Source organism: Pelodiscus sinensis, chromosome 31, assembly GCF_052426305.1.
Source record: "Pelodiscus sinensis isolate ZL-2025 chromosome 31, ASM5242630v1, whole genome shotgun sequence".
Classification (NCBI taxonomy): domain Eukaryota; kingdom Metazoa; phylum Chordata; order Testudines; family Trionychidae; genus Pelodiscus; species Pelodiscus sinensis.
The window spans coordinates 13328131-13345434 of NC_143082.1; the positions used below are offsets into that span (position 1 = coordinate 13328131).

The 17304-nt window shown below is 66.1% G+C and overlaps 1 protein-coding gene across 4 annotated transcripts in view; it reads left to right on the forward strand.

The window, feature by feature from the left end:
* Positions 1-17304, forward strand: part of LRP1 (LDL receptor related protein 1) — a 171684-nt gene that overhangs the window by 103966 nt on the left and 50414 nt on the right. For 2 of the 4 annotated variants that reach the window (XM_089774574.1, XM_089774576.1), the window contains exons 14-31: positions 100-289; positions 1847-1972; positions 2320-2460; positions 3296-3421; positions 3737-3853; positions 4953-5033; positions 6303-6353; positions 8140-8307; positions 8870-9052; positions 10638-10838; positions 10947-11192; positions 11870-12067; positions 12856-13060; positions 13306-13470; positions 13682-13926; positions 14814-14945; positions 16587-16814; positions 16935-17109. In XM_089774574.1, the coding sequence (XP_089630700.1) occupies positions 100-289; positions 1847-1972; positions 2320-2460; positions 3296-3421; positions 3737-3853; positions 4953-5033; positions 6303-6353; positions 8140-8307; positions 8870-9052; positions 10638-10838; positions 10947-11192; positions 11870-12067; positions 12856-13060; positions 13306-13470; positions 13682-13926; positions 14814-14945; positions 16587-16814; positions 16935-17109 (2978 nt within the window). The remainder of the gene's footprint in view (positions 1-99; positions 290-1846; positions 1973-2319; positions 2461-3295; positions 3422-3736; positions 3854-4952; positions 5034-6302; positions 6354-8139; positions 8308-8869; positions 9053-10637; positions 10839-10946; positions 11193-11869; positions 12068-12855; positions 13061-13305; positions 13471-13681; positions 13927-14813; positions 14946-16586; positions 16815-16934; positions 17110-17304) is intronic. The other 2 variants (XM_089774577.1, XM_075901813.2) reach the window with 1 other exon arrangement.

The following is a 17304-nucleotide window of genomic DNA, read 5'->3' on the forward strand; positions in this document are numbered from 1 at the left end:
TCCGGCTCCTCCGCTCCTCCCCGGCAGCGGGGCCAGGCCGGCTCCCCCCGCCACCCCCGGACCAGCACGAGCCACCGTCTCTCTGCCGCCCCCCCGCAGATTGTCTACGAGGGCCCGGAGCTGAACCACGCCTTCGGGCTCTGCCACTATAGCAGCTTCCTCTTCTGGACCGAGTACCGGAGCGGCAGCATCTACCGGCTGGAGCAGTCGTCCAAGGCCGTCACCCTGCTGCGCAACGAGCGCCCGCCCATCTTCGAGATCCGCATGTACGACGCCCAGCAGCAGCAAGGTACGGCCGGCGCCCGGCCCTCGGGCAGCCCCGCGGAGCCCCGGGAGCGGGCGCTGGGCCGGGGCGAGCCGGGATCCCTCGGGCGCCTCGCTCTGGGGGCTGGGGACCCCTGGATCCCTCCCTCTGCCCCACGGCGCTCAGCCCTGGCTGTTCTGCCCGCCGGCCCCTGCCCTCCGGGCCTTTCCGCCTGTTGGTCCAGGCCACACCCAGGACTGGGGAGGGGCACCCAGCTCTGCAGAGAGACGGGCCCGTCCCCAGCCAGGATAGCCCCCCCCCCTTTATCTCCCCATCCCTCTTGATCCATCTGCCCCTGCGGAGTCCTCCTGCCCCCCTCGGTCCCCAGGCACCTCCCCCCGTCCCTGGCACCCCTGCCTGGCGACCCTCCGCCCCGCGTCTGTCTGTCCCCATACGCCTCTGTCTGTCTAGCTGTCCACCCGTCTCCCCCTCCGCCCCGTGTCTGTCTGTCCCCATACGCCTCTGTCTGTGTAGCTGTCCACCCGTCTCCCTCTCCGCCCTGTGTCTGTCTGTCCCCATACGCCTCTGTCTGTCTAGCTGTCCCCCCGTCTCCCCCTCCGCCCCGCGTCTGTCTGTCCCCATACGCCTCTGTCTGTCTAGCTGTCCACCCGTCTCCCCCTCCGCCCCGTGTCTGTCTGTCCCCATACGCCTCTGTCTGTGTAGCTGTCCACCCGTCTCCCCCTCCGCCCTGTGTCTGTCTGTCCCCATACGCCTCTGTCTGTCTAGCTGTCCCCCCGTCTCCCCCTCCGCCCTGTGTCTGTCTGTCCCCATACGCCTCTGTCTGTCTAGCTGTCCACCCGTCTCCCCCTCCGCCCCGCGTCTGTCTGTCCCCATACACCTCTGTCTGTCTAGCTGTCCACCCGTCTCCCCCTCCGCCCTGTGTCTGTCTGTCCCCATACACCTCTGTCTGTCTAGCTGTCCCCCCGTCTCCCCCTCCGCCCTGTGTCTGTCTGTCCCCATACGCCTCTGTCTGTCTAGCTGTCCACCCGTCTCCCCCTCCGCCCTGTGTCTGTCTGTCCCCATATGCCTCTGTCTGTCTAGCTGTCCACCCGTCTCCCCCTCCGCCCCGCGTCTGTCTGTCCCCATACGCCTCTGTCTGTCTAGCTGTCCCCCCGTCTCCCTCTCCGCCCTGTGTCTGTCTGTCCCCATACGCCTCTGTCTGTCTAGCTGTCCACCCGTCTCCCCCTCCGCCCTGTGTCTGTCTGTCCCCATACACCTCTGTCTGTCTAGCTGTCCACCCGTCTCCCCCTCCGCCCTGTGTCTGTCTGTCCCCATACGCCTCTGTCTGTGTAGCTGTCCACCTGTCTCCCCCTCCGCCCTGTGTTTGCCCATCTATCCATCCGCCCCCCTCCCACGTACCCAGGGACTTGGCTCAGCCAGGCGCTTAACGTTGCCCTGCTAGGGCTTTGGTGCCTTGCTGTATCAGGCCCGGCCATGGGTCTGGCCCCATCCGCCCTGGGTAGGCCCTTCCCCCGGCACCCCAGGGCTGCATGAACTCACCCCCCCTGCCCGGCTGTCCTCACGCCCGCCTTGCCCCCGCAGTGGGCACCAACAACTGCCGGGTGAACAACGGGGGCTGCAGCAGCCTGTGCCTGGCCATCCCCCGGGGCCGGCATTGCGCCTGTGCCGAGGACCAGATCCTGGGGAACGACTCCGTCACCTGCCGAGGTACGTCGCCGCGGCTCCCCTTCCGGGCCATGCTGCAGGGTCTATGGGCTGAGCCTCCCCCACCCACCCTAGGGAGCCCGTCTCCTGGCCACGCCCACGCCCCTCTCACCTGGAGCTGGGTGCACCAGCGCTCAGGGGAGCGGGGGTCCGGGTGACCTTGGGGGAGTCCCGGTCTCACGCGGTGCCTCAGTTTCCCCATTTGCACACTGGAGGGCCGGTCTTGGCCGTGCAGAGCCGGGGAGGCCCAGGGCAGCGGAGGGAAAACCAGGAGCGCCCCCCCGTGCGCTGCCGGCCGCGAAGGAACACGCCAATCAACCCCTCCCCCCCTCCTGCTTTCTCCTCGGCAGCCAACCCGTCCTACGTCCCCCCTCCGCAGTGCCAGCCTGGGGAGTTCGCCTGCAAGAACAGCCGCTGCATCCAGGAGCGCTGGAAATGCGACGGGGACAACGACTGCCTGGACAACAGCGATGAGGCGCCGGAGCTTTGCCGTGCGTAGGGGCGGCCGGCTGGGTCAGACCTTCCCTGCGCGCCCCCTGCCCCAGCCCCAAGAGAGACCACGCCGGGTCATAGCCTGCCAGAGGGAGGAGAGACAGCCGGGGGGCAGGACTCCTGGGTTCCAGGGCAGGGGGGAGGTCTAGTGGTTACAGCAGGGGGAGCTGGGGGGGCAGGACTCCTGGGTTCCTGGGGGGGGAGGTCTAGTGGTTACAGCAGGGGGAGCTGGGGGGGCAGGACTCCTGGGTTCCTGGGGGGGAGGTCTAGTGGTTACAGCAGGGGGAGCTGGGGGGCAGGACTCCTGGGTTCCTGGGGGGGAGGTCTAGTGGTTACAGCAGGGGGAGCTGGGGGGGCAGGACTCCTGGGTTCCTGGGGGGGGAGGTCTAGTGGTTACAGCAGGGGCAGCTGGGGGGCAGGACTCCTGGGTTCCTGGGGGGGAGGTCTAGTGGTTACAGCAGGGGGAGCTGGGGGGCAGGACTCCTGGGTTCCTGGGCAGGGGGGAGGTCTAGTGGTTATAGCAGGAGGAGCTCGACTCCTGGGTTCTGTCCCCAGCTCCAGGAGTGGGGGGGTCTAGTGGTTACAACAGTGGGGAGGCTGGTGGGGGGGGAGGGTCAAGATTCTTGGAGTCTGTTTACAGCTCTGCCACTGTCTCCCTGAGTAACCTTGGGCAAGTCCCTCCCCCGTGCCTCAGTTTCCCCAAAGGGGGCCAAGCTGGTTCCCGGGAGGGCATGCGGCCGGGCTCTCTAGTGCTCAGATGGCGTTGGCTGGGGAGGGAGGGAGGTTCACACCCCGGGGTCCTGAATCCCCTTCCTCTCCCCCGGCCCCGCGCAGACGAGCACACCTGCCCCTCGGACCGCTTCAAGTGCGAGAACAACCGCTGCATCCCCAACCGCTGGCTCTGCGACGGCGACAACGACTGCGGCAACAATGAGGACGAGTCCAACTCCACCTGCTCGGGTGAGGAGCCCGCTGGCCTGGTCCCTGGCGCCGCGCGAGCCCCAGCTGGAACGCGAGCACGGTGCGCACACAGCCCTGCAAGGCACCGTGCTGCTGAGCGGGGAGCCTGCCCAGGGGCTGAGTGCTCTGGGTGTGTTCGGCCGTGCCGCAGGCCTTAGGGCAGGACCTGATCTCGTTAGCAGGCTCCCTGGTAATTAGTTGCCCCCTGCTGCAGCCTCAGCTTCTCCCCGCACCCTGCTGATTTGCCCCCCTGGGCTTTTACTGGGCTGCCGCCAGGGTCACTGACGCCCCGTGTCTCTCTCGCCCCGTGCCCAGCTCGGACCTGCCCCCCCAACCAGTTCTCCTGCGCCAGCGGCCGCTGCATCCCCATCTCCTGGACCTGCGACCTGGATGACGACTGTGGGGACCGCTCCGACGAGTCAGCCTCCTGCGGTGAGCGGGGGTGGGGGGCCGCAGGGGCAGGGGCCTTTGCCTCCCGTCCCATCCCAGGGCAGGGAACCAGCTGCCTCAGCGGGGCAGGATGTAGGACGTGGGGCCTGTCCCCTCAAGGGGGTGCCCTTTCTGATCCCGGCGGGGGGCGGGGTTAGGGTTAACCTGCCTGCCGGGTCCTCACCGTCAGTTTCAGCAGGCGCCCAGCAGCTGCAGTGAGGCAGCAAGAAACCTGGCTGCTGTAGCTGCAGTGCTAGGGATGGGAGTGGGCAGGCTGACACGGGGTGGGTTGCGAGGGGACCCAGGGCCTGGTAAGCCGCCCCGAGCCAAGGGAGCCCCCCACACTGCACAGTTATCTCCCCACTGTCACCTGCTTTCCCGTGGAGCAGGGTCGGCGCCCGCGGGCCGGCCCGCCCGGCAGCCTGGGCTGACCCGCCTCGGAGACCGGCCCGCCCGGCAGCCTGGGCACCCGCCTCGGAGACCGGCCCGCCCGGCAGCCTGGGCTGACCCGCCTCGGAGACCGGCCCGCCCGGCAGCCTGGGCTGACCCGCCTCGGAGACCGGCCCGCCCGGCAGCCTGGGCTGACCCGCCTCGGAGACCGGCCCGCCCGGCAGCCTGGGCTGACCCGCCTCGGAGACCGGCCCGCCCGGCAGCCTGGGCTAACCCGCCTCGGAGACCGGCCCGCCCGGCAGCCTGGGCTGACCCGCCTCGGAGACCGGCCCGCCCGGCAGCCTGGGCTGACCCGCCTCGGAGACCGGCCCGCCCGGCAGCCTGGGCTGACCCGCCTCGGAGACCGGCCCGCCCGGCAGCCTGGGCTGACCCGCCTCGGAGACCGGCCCGCCCGGCAGCCTGGGCTGACCCGCCTCGGAGACCGGCCCGCCCGGCAGCCTGGGCTGACCCGCCTCGGAGACCGGCCCGCCCGGCAGCCTGGGCTGACCCGCCTCGGAGACCGGCCCGCCCGGCAGCCTGGGCTGACCCGCCTCGGAGACCGGCCCGCCCGGCAGCCTGGGCTGACCCAGCCTGGCTCTCCCCATGTCCTGCCACGGGGAAGGCCGGCGGTGTTCGTGGCGCTGACGGGGCCTGTTCCCTTCTTCCCCCCCAGCTTACCCCACCTGCTTCCCCTTGACCCAGTTCACCTGCAACAACGGGCGCTGCATCAACATCAACTGGCGCTGCGACAATGGTGAGTGGGTTCCCCGGCTGGGCGCGGGCGGCGCTGGGCGCGGAGATCAGAAGCAGGAGGCCCCGGCCCCGGGGAGGCTGTGGGCGGCGGCTTTGGGGAGGCCTTTTTGCAGGCGCTGTTTCTGCCCCAGGTACCCCCCTGTCCCCCGGCACGTTGATCCACCAGCGGGGCGCCCCCCTGGAGGCGCTGAGCTAGGGCTGGAAGTGGACGTGCCGGGTACCCAGGCTGCCCGTGCTGGGCTCAGGGAGCTGAAGCTGGGGCGGGCATCCGGGATGGCAAGGTTGGAATTCTGCCCTCCTGCCAGTCCCTGCCACTGTCTTGCTGGCAAGCCCTGGGCATGTCCCCTACTCCCCTGGGAGCCCTGGGTGCTGTCCTGGGGCGCAGTGAGCAGGGCTGGACCGAGGGCGTGCAGGATGAGCGAGGCATGGGCTTGTAGAGAGCGGGGTGGGGGCGTGCCTGCGTGCACATGTAGGTGAGCATGCGGGCGAGTGTGTGCGTGGGCGTATCGGGGGAGGGGTGTCTGCTCCCCACCCCGCCCTGCAGTAGAGGGACCGCTGCTGTGCCGTGCTGCGAGGCGCAGGCAGGTGGGGGGCCGAGCCCTGCCTGGAGCAGGTCCAGGGGACTCCGGCGTGGGCCTGGCTCGACACAGCGTGTGGCCGCAGGGATCGGGGGGCAGCCGTTCCCCTGGGCACAGCGTGGGGCGGGTTCTGCATCTGCAGCAGGCGCCAGGCTCCCCCGGTTTATGTCGGTCACCGGAACGACTCAGCAGCGTTCGTTTTAATTCACGGCGCCAGCGCCGGCGGCCGGAGCTGATGGCAGGGGAGATGGGGCTGTGTGTGCTGGGGGGGCCCTGATGTGTGGCAGACTCTTTCCCCACGGCCAGAATTAACCACCCATCTCCCTTCCGCGGTGCCCACTCAGCCCTCTCAGGTGTTCCCCGTGGGCACCGACCCAGGGGGCTGGGGCTGGCTCTGGGCACTAGGGCCTGGCTTGGCATTTCTCCCCATCCAGCCAGCAACTCGTGTCCTATCCCCGCCCGAGGATCCCCAGTAGGGAGCCGCGTGGGGAGGGGTCCGGGCGCCCTCCCCTGCTTCTGATCTCTCTCCGCCGTGCCCGCACAACACTCCTCTGGCGTCGGCGTCCGTCTGTCCAGCTCAGTGTCTGTTGGTCTGCCTGGCAGCGGTGGTTTTCTGTTGCTGTGTGGTTTGGTTCTGTGCCTTCCCTGTGCCCATTTTCCTGTCTTTTTGTTGGTTGGTTTCTGTGTTTCAGAGAAGGATTGTGGGGATGGCTCTGACGAAAAGAACTGTCCAAAACCTACCGGTTAGTGCATAGATCAACATGTACCAGCACCCCTGCCACGGCACCCCCGAAGCCTGCCACTTCTCGGGGGAAGGGGGCCCGTCCCGGCCGAAAAGTCCCTGGTCCTTAGCTTCCTAGCAGCACGGGGCCACTCCAGGGATCAGACAGACCAAGTGGTGGCGCCGTCCGCCTACCCCGTGTGCTGGCGTTTACACCCGTGCAAATCCGGTGTCCTGATTTTAAGGACCTGTAGTGCCAGCTGCTGTACAACACTGCACTGCGTTACCGGAGCCCCATCGTGCTAGGGGCTGTCCAGACACGAACAAGACCTCAGCTGGGTGGTGTTCCAGGCCTGTTTTGCACAGTTATAAATGATGGCCCAAGAGGCTGGGGGGGGGCGTGGAAAACCAGCCCCCTTGGAGCCCGGTGGGGTGGGGTTTCCTCCCCGTCCCCTTGGAACTAGCGAAGGCGGAGGCAGGAGCTTTCGTGGCGAAACAGAGTCGCTGGCTTTGCAGGAGGGAGAAGGGAATGTGGCTAAAAATGGATTTGAGGGGAGAGGGGGCCAGTTCCCTCGTGAGAGGCAAAGGAGTTTTTTAAACCCCTGTTCAATCCCCGTTCAGCTGCGGGAATGAGATCGAATGCTCGCAGCCAAGCGGAGGGCTTGTCTGCACAGGAGCTGCGATGGCGCAGACCCCAGCTAACTGGCGGGAGAGGTTCTCTTGTGAGCGCAGGCAGCCCCCCGTCCCCAAGAGACGGGCCTAGTGCTGGCCATGTGGGGACTCGGGCCGGCCTTACTGTGCAGCTCGAGGGGGAATCTGTCCCACCTCGGTGCGCCAAAGCGGGCTTGATTTAACGTTCTAGATTAGACCAGCCCATGCTGGGCCCAGTCCCTCCGCATCTGCCCCCTGCAAGGCAGGACCATTCAGTTATCCCCCTTAACAGTGGGGAAACTGAGGCACAGGGCAGCTCAGTGACTGGCCCCCAGTCACGCAGGGAGCCCAAAGTGGAGCGAGGATTTGAACTCCCATTTCGGGAACCAGCACCCTAACCCTCGCCTAGCGTGACTCCGGGGATGTGCTCATGAGGTGGTGCTGGATGGTTTATAGACCCGTTTTGTTCCGACTGGGCCTTGCTCCCGCCACACTCCCCTTCCCGCACGGGCGTCAGCCTGTCCCCGTGACTGACGTGTGCAAGAGCTGCCGATAGGTGAGCCGGCGTGCGATGGCAGGGGGGACAGGACACGTCCTGGCAAGTGTGTTCATGCATAGACACAGAGGGCGAGCATCTCGGCAGCGAAAGAGGGGAAACTGAGGCACGGAGCAGGGCCGCAGAGGTACCAGTTCGGCAGCGGGAAGGTGGCCCCCAGCCAGGCTCTGGGAAGGGCCGTTTTCATCTCCAGACCGGGGTCCACGCCCATGGCATTGGGGACCCCCCGAGGGACGGAACCGGCCGAGCCCCCTCCGCAAAGTGGCAGCGCTCAGGAATTGGCTGGGTCCATGCAAATTTCCCCGGGACGCTCATTGGCACGGGGTCCGCGGATGCGCCCCGCCCCCGCCCTCCCCCCATGGTACATGAGGTGATCTATGCAATTTCTGCGCTTCCCTTTCTGTTTGCACTGCTGGCGGCGCGGCCCTGGCGGGGGGAGCATGTGGGGCGGGGGGGCGCTGCGGCAGGGGCCGGGTCGGGGGGGGTGGAGCTGGCTCAGGTGTCTCCCGGGAGCCCCCAGCCCTGCTGGGCAGGGGGTGCCGGGCCTGCCGCCCGGCTCGCAGCCACCGGCTCCCGGCTCACGCCCCCCCCCCCCGCCCAGACAACGACTGCGGGGACAACAGCGACGAGGCCGGCTGCAGCCACTCCTGCTCCAGCAACCAGTTCAAGTGCAACAGCGGCCGCTGCATCCCCGTGCACTGGACCTGCGACGGCGACAACGACTGCGGCGACTACAGCGACGAGACCCACGCCAACTGCACCAACCAGGGTGAGCTGGGGCGGCCCCGCCCCCCCGGACCCCTGACGCGCCCTGCCCCCGGCCACGCCTCCTGAGTGCCCCGCCTCTGCCCCCTGAGCACCCCGCCCCTGCCAGCGCCCCCTATGCGCCCTGCCCCCGCTGGTGCCCCCTGAGTGCTCTGCCCCCAGCTGCACCCCATGAGCACCCCGCCCCCGCCAGCGCCTCCTGAGTGCCCCACCCCCTTGGGCATCTGCTCCCCTAACCCTGCCTCCCCTCCTGGAGCATCGCACCCCAGAGGCCCTGCTCACTGGATCCTGGAAACCCCCCTGTAGGATCCCTCCCTCACGCCCTTCTCCCTGCCCCCCGGCAACAGAGCCTCTTTTGGGTATCAGATCCCCCTCCCAGGCACTGACCCCCCCCCCCCCCCGGTACTGCCCTGGGTGCGAACCCCCCCCACCCCGGGCATCGGATCCTGCCTGCCCCCCAGGCCTCAGTTCCCAGCCAGTGCCCCGGGCCCCTGCCACCCCCAGTCGCCCGCGCCCTGCCCTGGGGCCCGGCTGGTGACGCTCGGTGGCCTGGGCTCCGTTCCCAGCCACGCGCCCGCCCGGGGGCTGCCACACGGACGAGTTCCAGTGCCGGCTGGACGGGCTGTGCATCCCCATGCGCTGGCGCTGCGACGGCGACACCGACTGCATGGACTCCAGCGACGAGAAGAGCTGCGAGGGCGTCACCCACGTCTGCGACCCCAACGTCAAGTTTGGCTGCAAGGACTCAGGTAACGGCCGGGCGGGGGAGCCAGGCTTCAGACCGGGGGAGGGGGAAGGGACCCCACGTGCGGGGGCGGGGGCCTGTGGCTGGCTGCTTGGGGTTCCCCACGGCACGTGGGGCGTGCGCCCCCAAGAACAGAGCTGGGGGACACAAGGTGGCACTGGTGGCCCTTTTTGCATTGACCTCCTCCCCCATCCCAAACTTAAACTCTTTCCTTTACTCTCAAGCCATTCATTCGTGTTTCCAGTTTCTCCTTTTTCTCCCCAAAAGCTTGCCGAACAAAAACGTTTTTTTCCCTTCTCCTCGCCCTCACAGCAGCTCAAACGTTGACTCTTTTCCTTCCCCCAGTTTTCAAAAAATAAACTCCCTGGAAACGGAGCTTTTCTCTTGCTTGAAAACATTCAGATGGCTCCGTTGGGGCCAAAAAGGCCAAGTCAAGATATGATATGAATGGAGATGCCTATCTCCTAGGACTGGAAGGGACCTTGAAAGGTCATTGAGTCCAATCCCCTGCTCTCACAGCAGGGCCAAGTACCATCCCTGACAGATTTTTGCTCCAAATGGCCTTCTCAGGGATTGAACTCACAACCCGGGGTTTGTTAGGCCAAGCCTCAAACCACTGAGCAATCCCTCCCCCCAAGACAAGTATCACGTCTGGAAAAGAGAAAGAAAGGCGGGTGGGAGGGGACCTGTTAGCAGCCTAGTGATAAACCCGGGAGCAGCGCCCAGAGAAACTGATCGGAGGGGAAGTGTAGGGTGGGGTCCAAAAGTCGACAAGGCTGCACTGAGCAGTAATTGACACGAGTAGTCGTTAGCAAAGAACAATTCTTGACGGTTATTTCATGCCTGGACTGAGTCCTGGGGAGAACCGCGCTGCTCTGACTGGGATGTGGGGACAGACACGCTAGATGCAAGAAGCCCCCATGTCGGATAACAACTCCTTGGGCCGGCAGGTCCAAGGCTGGGACAAAGTGGGTGGGGAGGGGTCTCAGGAAGAGGGCGGAGCAAGGGCAGGAAGAGGTGGGGCCTCAGGGAGGGGGTGGAGCAAGGGCAGGAAAAGGCGGGGACTCAGGAAGGGGGAGGAGCAAGGGCAGGAAGAGGTGGGGCCTCAGGGAGAGGGTGGAGCAAGGGCAGGAAAAAGCGGGGGCCTCAGGGAGGGACTGAGCAAGGTCAGGAAGAGGCGGGGCAAAGGCAGGAAGAGGCGAGGCATCGGAGAGGGGCCTCTGGGAGGGGGTGGAGCAAGGGCAGGAAGAGGCAGGGCCTTGGGAGGGGGGTGGAGCAAGGGCAGGAAGAGGCAGGGCCTTGGGAGGGGGGTGGAGCAAGGGCAGGAAGATGTGGGGCAAAGGCAGGAAGAGGCGGGGCATTGGGGAGAGGCCTTCGGGAGGGGGTGGAGCAAGGGCAGGAAGAGGCGGGGCCTCGGGAGGGGGTGGAGCAAGGACTGGAAGAGGCGGGGCCTCAGAGGGTACACAGCAAGGGCGGGACCTTGAGCAGACCAGGGGGTGGAGCGCCCCCACGGAAGACAAGACATCAGCGCCAGTGGGTCTGGGGTACCCCGCGATGTCTCACGTCCCCCCCTCCCCTCCCGCCCCCAGCCCGCTGCATCAGCAAGGCCTGGGTGTGCGACGGGGACAGCGACTGCGAGGACAACTCGGACGAGGAGAACTGCGAGGCGCTGGCGTGCAAACCGCCCTCGCACACCTGCGCCAACACCACCTCCGTGTGCCTGCCGCCCGAGAAGCTGTGCGACGGCACCGACGACTGCGGGGACGGCTCCGACGAGGGCGAGCTCTGTGGTGAGCCAAGGGGGGGGACGGGGGCGGAGCGGGCGGGGGGGCAGGGCCAGGACTCCTGGGTTCGCTGCCCGAGAGGCCCGGGGGTGACCACGGCCGCTCTGCCCGCAGACCAGTGCTCGCTGAACAACGGCGGCTGCAGCCACAACTGCACGGTGGCCCCGGGCGAAGGCATCGTGTGCTCCTGCCCGCTGGGCATGGAGCTGGGCGCCGACAACCGGACCTGCCAGATCCAGAGCTACTGCGCCAAGCACCTCAAGTGCAGCCAGAAGTGTGAGCAGGACAAGTACAACGTCAAGTGCTCCTGCTATGAGGGCTGGATGCTGGAGCCCGACGGCGAGAGCTGCCGCAGCCTGGGTGAGCCGGCGCTGGGTGCTGGGCCCTGGGCACTGGTGGGGCTGGGGCCAAGCCTGCTTCTCCGGCAGCTGACATCACACTCCAGCAAGAGGGCGCTTGCCTGTGCGTGGGGACCTGCACGTGGATGTGTGGGTGCATTGTGTGCGTGGGTGCACGTGCACATGTGGGTACGTGCATATGTGCGTGCATGCACGTGGGGGTGCACTGGATGCACACGTGCGTGGGTACATGTATGTGCATGTGTGTGCGCGTGTACATGTGCATGCATGCACATCTGCGTGCATGCATGTGGGGTGCAGCGTGGGTGCATGTATGTGTTCACATGTGGGTGCATGCACGTGTGGGTGTACTGTGGCTGCATATGTGCATGGGTGTCGGTGCGTATGCACATGTGGGTGCATGCACATGTTCATGCATTCTCATGGGGGTGCCCGTGTGCGTGAGTGTAGATGTGAGTGCTTTGGATGCCTGTGTGGACATGGAAGGGGGTGTGCACACATGTGCATGCAGGTATGTTTGCCAGCGGGTGCGTGTGCGTGCATGCAGATGCCGGCTGCTCTGGGGAGGTGGGGATCCAGCTCTGTGTGTTCCTTTGCTAGAGCTGGCCCCTGCTCAGCAGTGCCATCGGCCTGCAGCCTCTTGGCCCCGAGCGCCCCTTGACTCCCTCTTACTTGCAGACCCCTTCAAGCCCTTCATCATCTTCTCGAACCGCCACGAGATCCGGCGCATCGACCTGCACAAGGGCGACTACAGCGTCCTAGTGCCCGGCCTGCGCAACACCATCGCCCTGGACTTCCACCTCAACCAGAGCTCCCTCTACTGGACGGACGTGGTGGAGGACAAGATCTACCGGGGCAAGCTGCTGGAGAACGGGGGTGAGTGGTGGGAGGGGACGCCGCTGCCGTAAACCCCGTGACGGCCGCGGGGCAGAGACGCGTTTGGGGTAGAGCAGGGACGCATGGAACGGACGCTCCCACTCTGATTCCAAATCTGTCGCTTCCCTGAGCCGGGAGCGAGTATCCCACCGCTGCCACCATTCTGTCACACCGCCCCCCTTCCAGCCCTCCATCAGATGGTTCTGGTCCCTGGGCGGTGGAAGCCTCTGGGAGCCAAGCCAAGCCAAAGCAGCGGGACTGAGGCGCTGCCTGTGAATGGAGGCGAAGGTGCAGAGGGAGATTCCTCCCTTGGACCGGGTCCTCACCCTCCCCTAGCCCCGGGGGCCGTGCCATGGCTGGAGCATTCAGCTCCGGATAATGATACCTTTCTGCCTTTAAGTGCCGATCGTTATGTGGGAGTTAATTAGCATTCCTAGCAATTCCCTAATGGTAATTACAGCCCGGCAGCTGAGCGCTGAAAGCTCTTCCTAACCCGATTAGCGCTTTCGGAAGCCTGAGATTCCATGGGCAAGAAACCTGGGGCCAGGAGTGAGGGGCACCGGCAGAGCTGGGGGGAGCCCAGGGCCAGGGTGCCAGGGGCTGTGGGTCAGGAGAGAGGGGCACCGGCAGAGCTGGAGGTGGGGAACCCAGCCTGGGCTGGCAGGGGCTGGGGCGAGGATGGGATTTCGTAGAGGAGGATTGACGTTGCTTTTGGAGGGTGCCGGCAGGGGGAGGGCAGGGGCCGGGTGTCCCCCTGACAGTGCCGTGCTCCCTGCCCTGTCCTGCAGCCCTCACCAGCTTCGAGGTGGTGATCCAGTACGGGCTGGCCACGCCGGAGGGCCTGGCCGTGGACTGGATCGCCGGCAACATCTACTGGGTGGAGAGCAACCTGGACCAGATCGAGGTGGCCAAGCTGGACGGCACCATGCGCACCACGCTGCTGGCCGGGGACATCGAGCACCCTCGCGCCATCGCCCTCGACCCCCGCTACGGGTGGGTGGGGCGTGGGGCTGGGCGGGGCCTTGGGCGGGGCCTGTGCCTCTCCTGGAGAGGTCGGGGACCGTGACAATACGGAGACGACTCGCCCCGCTGGTGCTGCCGCTGTGGGGCGGCTCCTGGCTGCCCTGAGAACAGGGATCTGCCCGCCCCCCTCTGGCCCAGACGCAGGGGTGAGGGGCTCCCCCCCAGAACCTCTCCCCCCGCCCAGCGATGGGCCCTCTGACTCCTCCTCCCCGCAGCATCCTGTTCTGGACCGACTGGGACGCCAGCCTGCCCCGCATCGAAGCGGCCTCCATGAGCGGCCAGGGCCGGCGAACCATCCACAAGGAGACCGGCTCGGGGGGGTGGCCCAACGGCCTCACCGTGGACTACCTGGAGAAACGCATCCTCTGGATTGATGCCAGGTATCCCGGTGGGGGGGGAGAGGAGTACCTGGGGAGGGGGATCCTGGAGGGAGAGGTCACGGGGGAGGGGGTTTCTGGGGGGAGGGAGATTCTGGGGTGCACTGTGCCCAGGAAGGGGGATCCGTGGGTTGTGCCTCTCGCTCTTCCGCCCCTCGTTCCGCCCGGCTCTGACCCCGGCCTTGGGCTGTGCCCTTGCCCTGCGGCTGCTCAGGTCGGACGCCATCTACTCGGCTCTGTACGACGGCTCGGGGCACATGGAGGTGCTGCGGGGCCACGAGTACCTGTCCCACCCCTTCGCCGTCACCCTGTACGGGGGCGAGGTCTACTGGACCGACTGGCGCACCAACACCCTGGCCAAGGCCAACAAGTGGACGGGTCACAACGTCACCGTGGTGCAGCGAACCAACACGCAGCCCTTCGACCTGCAGGTCTATCACCCGTCTCGGCAGCCGCTGGGTGAGACGCCACCGCGGCCTGGGAGCCCTGGGGCCTCACGGCTGGGCGGGGGGCTGCCCAGAGGGAATGGGGGGGGTGCAGGACTGTGTCCGGCTTGCATCCTGGGGAGCATTGCATGCTGGGAGCTGCAGTCCTGCAACATATATGCTGGGAAGCATTGCATGCTGGGAGCAGTAGTCCTGCAAGGTGCATGCTGGGAAGCATTGCATACTGGGAGCAGTAGTCCCGTGGCTTGCATCCGGGGAGGGGGAAGCATTGCATGGCAAGAGCTGTAGTCCTGCAATGTGCAGGCTGGGAAGCATTGCATGCTGGGAGAGGTAGTCCCGTGGCTTGCATCCAGGGAGGGGGAAGCATTGCATGGGGAGAGGTGTAGTCCTGCAATGTGCAGGCTGGGAATCATTGCATGCTGGGAGCTGTAGTTCTGTGGCTTTATCCCTGGGAAGCATTGCATGCTGGGAGCAGTAGTCCTGCAAGGTGTATGCTGGGAGCAGTAGTCCTGCAACGTGCAGGCTGGGAAGCATTGCATGCTGGGAGCTGTAGTCCTGTGGCTTTAATCCCTGGGAAGCATTGCATGCTGGGAGCTGTAGTTCCATGGCTTGCATCCGGGGGGGGGGGGCGGGGAAAGCATTGCCTGCTGGGAGCTGTAGTCTCCTCCCACGGCTCCTCTCTCCATTGCTCTGGCCCGTCATGCTGCTGATGCAGAGGGAGCGCCTCCTATGGGCCCTGGTGGCCGGCGCGTTGATGCGAGTGACCCTAGAGAACGGGGCCCTGGGCTCGCATTGGGGGCCAGGAGAAGATGCTGCAGCCCAGGCGGGCTGGAGTCCCCATTGGAGCCAGCATCCCTGTCCCGGCCCGGCGCTGACCGCCTCCCCTCTCCCCTCGCCCAGCTCCCAACCCCTGCGAGGCCAACGGCGGCAAAGGGCCCTGCTCCCACCTCTGCTTGATCAACTACAACAACTCCTTCGCCTGCGCCTGCCCCCACCTCATGAAGCTGGGCAAGGACAACACCACGTGCTACGGTAGGCGGGGGTCCCCGAGGCCCTACGGGGGGGGCAGGGGGGGCCTGTGCAGGGAGCGAGACCCCGCTGGGCCTGCATCGCGGCGCCAAGTCAGGCTAGAACCCAGGAGTCCTGGCTCCCGGCCTCCTCCCCGTTCTACCCACTAGGCCCCACTCCCCTCCCTGGCTCCCAACCCCCTGCTCTGACCACTAGACCCCCCAACCACTCCCTTCCCAGAGCTGGGGTAGAACCTAAGAATCCTGTCTCCCCCCCCCCCCCGCTGTAACCACTAGACCCCCCCCAGCCCCGAAGAGCTAGGGGAGAACACAGGAGTCCTGGCTCTGTCTCTCTCCGCCCCCCCTCCTAACCACTAGGCCCCACCCACTCTCCTTCCAGAGCCAGGCCGCTGCTCTAAGAATTGAACCCCACTGAACTTGTGGGGTTCAGTTCCAGTGAAGGGGTGTGGGGGGGAGCCAGGGCGTGACCATGGGGTGGGAGGAGGAAATGTCCGGGTGGTGGGAGTTGGGCGGGGGAACAGCCGGGGGCAGGAGGTTATGGGCAGGGGGTCGGCCCTGGGGGGTGAGTGGCCGAGGGATTGGTGCTGGTGGAGTGGCTGTGAGAGGAGCAGAGTATGACCTGCGCCGCAGGCGGGATGGGACAGAGGGCTGGTGGCGGGGCGGGGGGAGACGGCTGGGGGTGGGGGAGCGGGAGGGCAGGGCAGAGGGCGTGACGGCGCGTCGGGGAGCCCCCGACCCTGCGCCCCCGTCCGCAGCCAGACGGGACTCTCCGCCGGCCGGCAGAGGGGAAGGCGTATTGGTTCCAGCGTAGCGTAGGCCGATGTTAGCGCTGGTACCCAGAGCAGACACCTTCCTCCTCTCGGGGGAAGGGCGCACGGGCCCTGAACCCCCCTCTCCTGCTCTCGGCCCCCTCTCCTCTCCCCCCGCCAAAACTAACCCACACTTCCAGCCCCTAGGCAGCCCCGCCAACACCCCTCTGTCTCTCCCTCCGGGAACACAGTTATCATCTTCTCAGGCTGGCCCTTAGGCATCTACGGCCAATACACCCTGGGAGTGAGCCATTGGGCATCTCCCATCACACAACTGGCACCTCTAAACCATCTTGTTAGTCTTTAAAGTGCTACACAGTCTTGTCTTTTGTTTCAGGTACACCAGACTAACCCGGCTACATCTCTATCACTACTCTAATATCGTTAGCTCACAAACATTTACTTTAGCCCCCCCCGCATCCTCCTCCTGTTCTGAAATGTGATTTGTCCTTTTCATATGTGTTCATTTTTTTAATTGTATCCTTCGGTATATATGGTTGTGACAATTTTCTTCCACTATTTGATCTGAGGAAGTGGGTCTGGCCCACGAAAGCTCATCACCTATTAAACCATCTTGTTAGTCTTTAAAGTGCTACACAGTCCTGCTTTTTGTTCCAGCTGCACCAGATTAACACGGCTCCATTTCTATCACCACACAACACAGGCAGAAACACAAGGTTACGAAGTAGACAGCACTCCCACTACCTCACAGACGGCTGGGGCGGGGCAGGGGGAGACAGCTGCGGTGGGGGGGGGGCGTGGCTGGGGCGGGCAGGGCAGGGGCACCGCTCTGACAGGCTGCCCCGGTCGCCCCTCACCCCGTCTCTCGCCCCCAGAGCTGAAGAAGTTCTTGCTGTACGCGCGGCAGATGGAGATCCGGGGCGTGGACATCGACAACCCCTATTACAACTACATCATCTCCTTCACCGTGCCCGACATCGACAACGTCACGGCCGTGGACTACGACGCCCCGGAGCAGCGCATCTACTGGTCCGACGTCCGCACCCAGACCATCAAGCGAGCCTTCATCAACGGCACCGGCGTGGAGACCGTGGTCTCGGCAGGTGGGCCGGGTGGGACCTGCCACGGGGCCCCCGTGGCGCTGAGCTGGGGGTCTTGGCGGTGCCAGGCCGCGGGGCCCCTGTCCTGCCCCTAACAGCTCCCCCGCGCCTCTTGCCTTGCAGACCTGCCCAACGCCCACGGCCTCTCCGTGGACTGGGTGTCCAGAAACCTCTTCTGGACCAGCTACGACGCCAACCGCAAGCAGATCAACGTGGCCCGGCTGGACGGCTCCTTCAAGAACGCCGTCATCCAGGGGCTGGACAAGCCGCACTGCCTGGTGGTTCACCCGCTGCAGGGGTGAGCCGCCGGCGCCCGTGTCACGGGGCAGAGGGCACGACTGCACCCCGGGGGGGGAGGGGAGGTGGGCGTGGATGTAGCCTGGACACTGGCTCTTTCGGATGGTGGGTCCCAGGGGGGTGTAAATCGAGGGGGCCCTCAGCTAGACCCCCGTGTCTCAGCCACAAGGAGGAGACCTGAGACGCTGGCTTGCGC